The sequence below is a fragment of the Entamoeba dispar genome, genomic scaffold (genome assembly GCF_000209125.1).
Source record: "Entamoeba dispar SAW760 scf_1105229463797 genomic scaffold, whole genome shotgun sequence".
Classification (NCBI taxonomy): Eukaryota; Evosea; order Mastigamoebida; family Endamoebidae; genus Entamoeba; species Entamoeba dispar.
In genome coordinates this window covers 17,394-20,607 of record NW_001855872.1, presented here as the reverse complement: position 1 = coordinate 20,607, position 3,214 = coordinate 17,394, and the positions used below count along the sequence as shown (strand labels likewise).

Below are 3,214 nucleotides of genomic sequence, written 5' to 3'. Positions count from 1 at the left end.
AATAAGAAAGTATTATATCATTTGAATTATCATAATAAATGAAAATGAAATAATTCGAATACCCATAAAATGAATTAAAATTAAATAATTATTCTTATATAAATAGATATTTGTAATATTGTAATTAAATAAATAGAAATGATGAAGATATTGTAAATATTTAACTATTAAAAATACATATTATTCATTCAAGATAACTGGATAAACATTAATATATAATTCTATACCATATTATTTATTATTATAGTCATTTTATAATAATAATATAAATCTGATGAAGAAGAGAATAATGATAAATTACTATAATTATATTTATTCTTCGTTAATTATCTTCAATTAAATATTCATTAAAATTGAATAGGAATGAATATTTCATCATTGTAACATATGTAATATTAAATTCTACAATAACTGCACAAGAAAAAATAATATAGTAACAAGAATATCAAATTGAAATATAGAAAAAAACATGATAATTCACCTTAAATTAAATAAAGATATATCAATTTCAAAATATGATAATTAAATGATTTAAAATTAAAAATGATAGAATAAGAACAACAAATCATTAAATGAAATTATTGATTATAAATATAAATTTCATAACAAAATAATATAAATTCATATAATACTTAAACCAAGAATAAATGATTATAATAACTGAATAATAAATAATAAGTATAATCATTTCATTCATAATAAATATAATAAATAAATGATAATAATAAAATTTGAATATATGTAAAATAACTAATAATAAATAACCATCAAATCATCATAACATCAATTTACATAAATAAAAATAAATTAAATGAACAATTTCCTAATAATATAAATAAAAATAATATTTAATATTAAATTATTTTAAATTAACATAATAAAAATAAATGATTTGTTCTATTTGATTATAAATATATAAATCTAATACATTTCATAAATATATACAAAGCACATTAACAATTTAACAATTTTTTTTACTGGTCTAATTTTACAATAATTTTTTTATTAAACAATTGAAGAGTCCCCCAAAAATATATAATGTATTTCATGTGTTATTGGTTTTACTTCATTTTTACCAAGTATCAAAACACTTTTTTGGTATTCTTTCATTATTCTTTAATTCATTTTCACATCCACAATCACTAAAACATCCCCAGTTAAATGAAGTAACTAATGACGGGATATCTATTAATGTTAATGAATAGCATTTCTCAAAACATCCAAATCCTATTTTATTAATTGATGTTGGGATATTAATCTGACTTAGTGAAATACAACCATTAAAACAATTATCTGGAATTTCAGTGATTAACGTTTGAAGATTAATTGATATCAGTGATACACAATTTAAAAAACACCCATCTCCTATTTCTTTAATTGGTGTTGGTATATTAATTGATGTTAATGTTGTGCATAAAATAAAACATCTATTCCCTAATTTAGTAATTGAAGATGGAATAATAAATTCATTAATATCTTTCTTTTTAATTCTTTTTCCATTGACTATTTCCAGATTATCTGGTATTTTAATGCTGATTAACACTGGTTCATTCATAAATATTCTTTCTTTACTAATAAATTGGAGTTTCTCTATCCCCATACTTGTTAATCCTGTGCATCCATAAAAACACTCACTTCCTAATTCATAAAGTGTTGACTGAATTATGACTGATTTTAATGATTTACATTCTTCAAAACAATTATCTTCTATTCTTTTAATCATCGTTGGTATAATAATTGTTAACAACCCATACATTCTAGCAAAACATTCATATCCAAGTGATGTAACTTCTGGTGGTATTATATTTCCATATATATTTCGATCATATTTTGTATATGTTATATTTTTGCAATCACTCCCATTTCTTTTCTCTTTTAAATAAGTTGAATAATCTACTAAATACCATATTACTTTTTTAAATATTCTTCCATCATTAAATATTTTATCACTATAATTATAAATATGAAATGTTTCAATATTAGGAAATAATTTTCTTGAATATTCATTTAATGGAATTGGATTAAAATGAAATCGTTCCATATTTCCTTGAAATCTTTTAACTCCAATTTCTAAATTAATAAAATCTTTAATATCATCGAAAAACATTGACGTTATCATTATTTCGTTGTATCCTAATTTCATTCTTGATTTACTACTTATCGAAGTTTATTAGTTCTTCCTTTTATTTATATGAACTTAAAATGTTTTTAAAATACCTTTATTGTTTTCGAGGGTGTTGTTGAATTAATCTACCCTGACCAACGAACAATCGAGAACGGTTCAATTAACAGTTATTTATCCACTTATTATATTTTTCTATTTTTTTTTAATTTTTATTAACCTCACAAAAAAAAATCTTAAATAATCGAAACAATTTTTAACAACAAACAATACATGAAATAAAATAGTAAAGTATTTTACAAAAATATCTTACAATAAAAAAGAAGCATATTTATCATTTTTTTTTTATTAATAATGTGTTTATATTAAATACTCTATTATAACCCACAGTAGAGAAATTAGAATGAGGCAGGTTAGAACTAATCTAATAAATATAAAGAGTATTCATGCTAAAATAATGACTTGTTTATTATAAACCTTGTAACCTATAAACTCTACTTTTTCTATTATTTCTTATTTTTTATTTTTTCTAAATTAGTTTTATGTTCATTTGATTTTATGTTTTATAAATTATTTATTAATCAAATACAGTTTAATTTATTCTATTTTGTGAATGTAAATTAAGTCATTTTGTTGTTCATGTTGTTTTAATTGATGAAAATATGAGACGTTAATATATTATTTATCTTCATTAATTATTCTTGTTGCAGATTTTAATTCCACAATTATTTCATATCTTTCTGATTATACATTATGATAATAAAATATTGTTTAAACGATGATTTAATTAATAAAAGAGTAATATTTGAATCTATTATTTCATAATGTTTTTCATATGATTAGTTATTTACTCTCCATTTTTCTTCTTGTTCATTACTCATTGAAATGAAATGGAACAGATGATTTGATAATTGTATCAATTAAATTATACACTTTATTTCAATCATATTCAAATGCAATTTGATAGATTTCATAATCACAATGATTTACCTTTTGAAATGATTGATAAGATTATACTTCATCAACTAAATCAATAATATTCATTCCGTTTTTATTTTTTTAATTGATTAAATAATACCAAATTAAGTTATT

General features: G+C 19.9%; 1 protein-coding gene across 1 annotated transcript, besides 8 other annotated features; it reads right to left on the bottom strand.

Moving 5' to 3' along the window:
- Nucleotides 1-64: 64 nt before the first annotated feature.
- Nucleotides 65-271: a sequence feature (AT_rich).
- Nucleotides 272-482: 211 nt separating this feature from the next.
- Nucleotides 483-545: a sequence feature (AT_rich).
- Nucleotides 546-602: 57 nt separating this feature from the next.
- Nucleotides 603-760: a microsatellite.
- Nucleotides 698-888: a microsatellite.
- A 184-nt stretch (nt 889-1,072) lies between these two features.
- Nucleotides 1,073-2,143, bottom strand: EDI_128390 (uncharacterized protein; the record flags this gene model as incomplete). The annotated part of the gene is made up of 1 exon (XM_001741563.1): nt 1,073-2,143. One exon carries the CDS (start codon nt 2,141-2,143, stop codon nt 1,073-1,075), a length of 1,071 nt encoding a protein of 356 aa, XP_001741615.1.
- Nucleotides 2,144-2,304: 161 nt separating this feature from the next.
- Nucleotides 2,305-2,341: a sequence feature (AT_rich).
- A 108-nt stretch (nt 2,342-2,449) lies between these two features.
- Nucleotides 2,450-2,494: a sequence feature (AT_rich).
- Nucleotides 2,495-2,613: 119 nt separating this feature from the next.
- Nucleotides 2,614-2,733: a microsatellite.
- Nucleotides 2,734-3,170: 437 nt separating this feature from the next.
- Nucleotides 3,171-3,199: a sequence feature (AT_rich).
- The last annotated feature ends 15 nt before the right edge of the window (nt 3,200-3,214 follow it).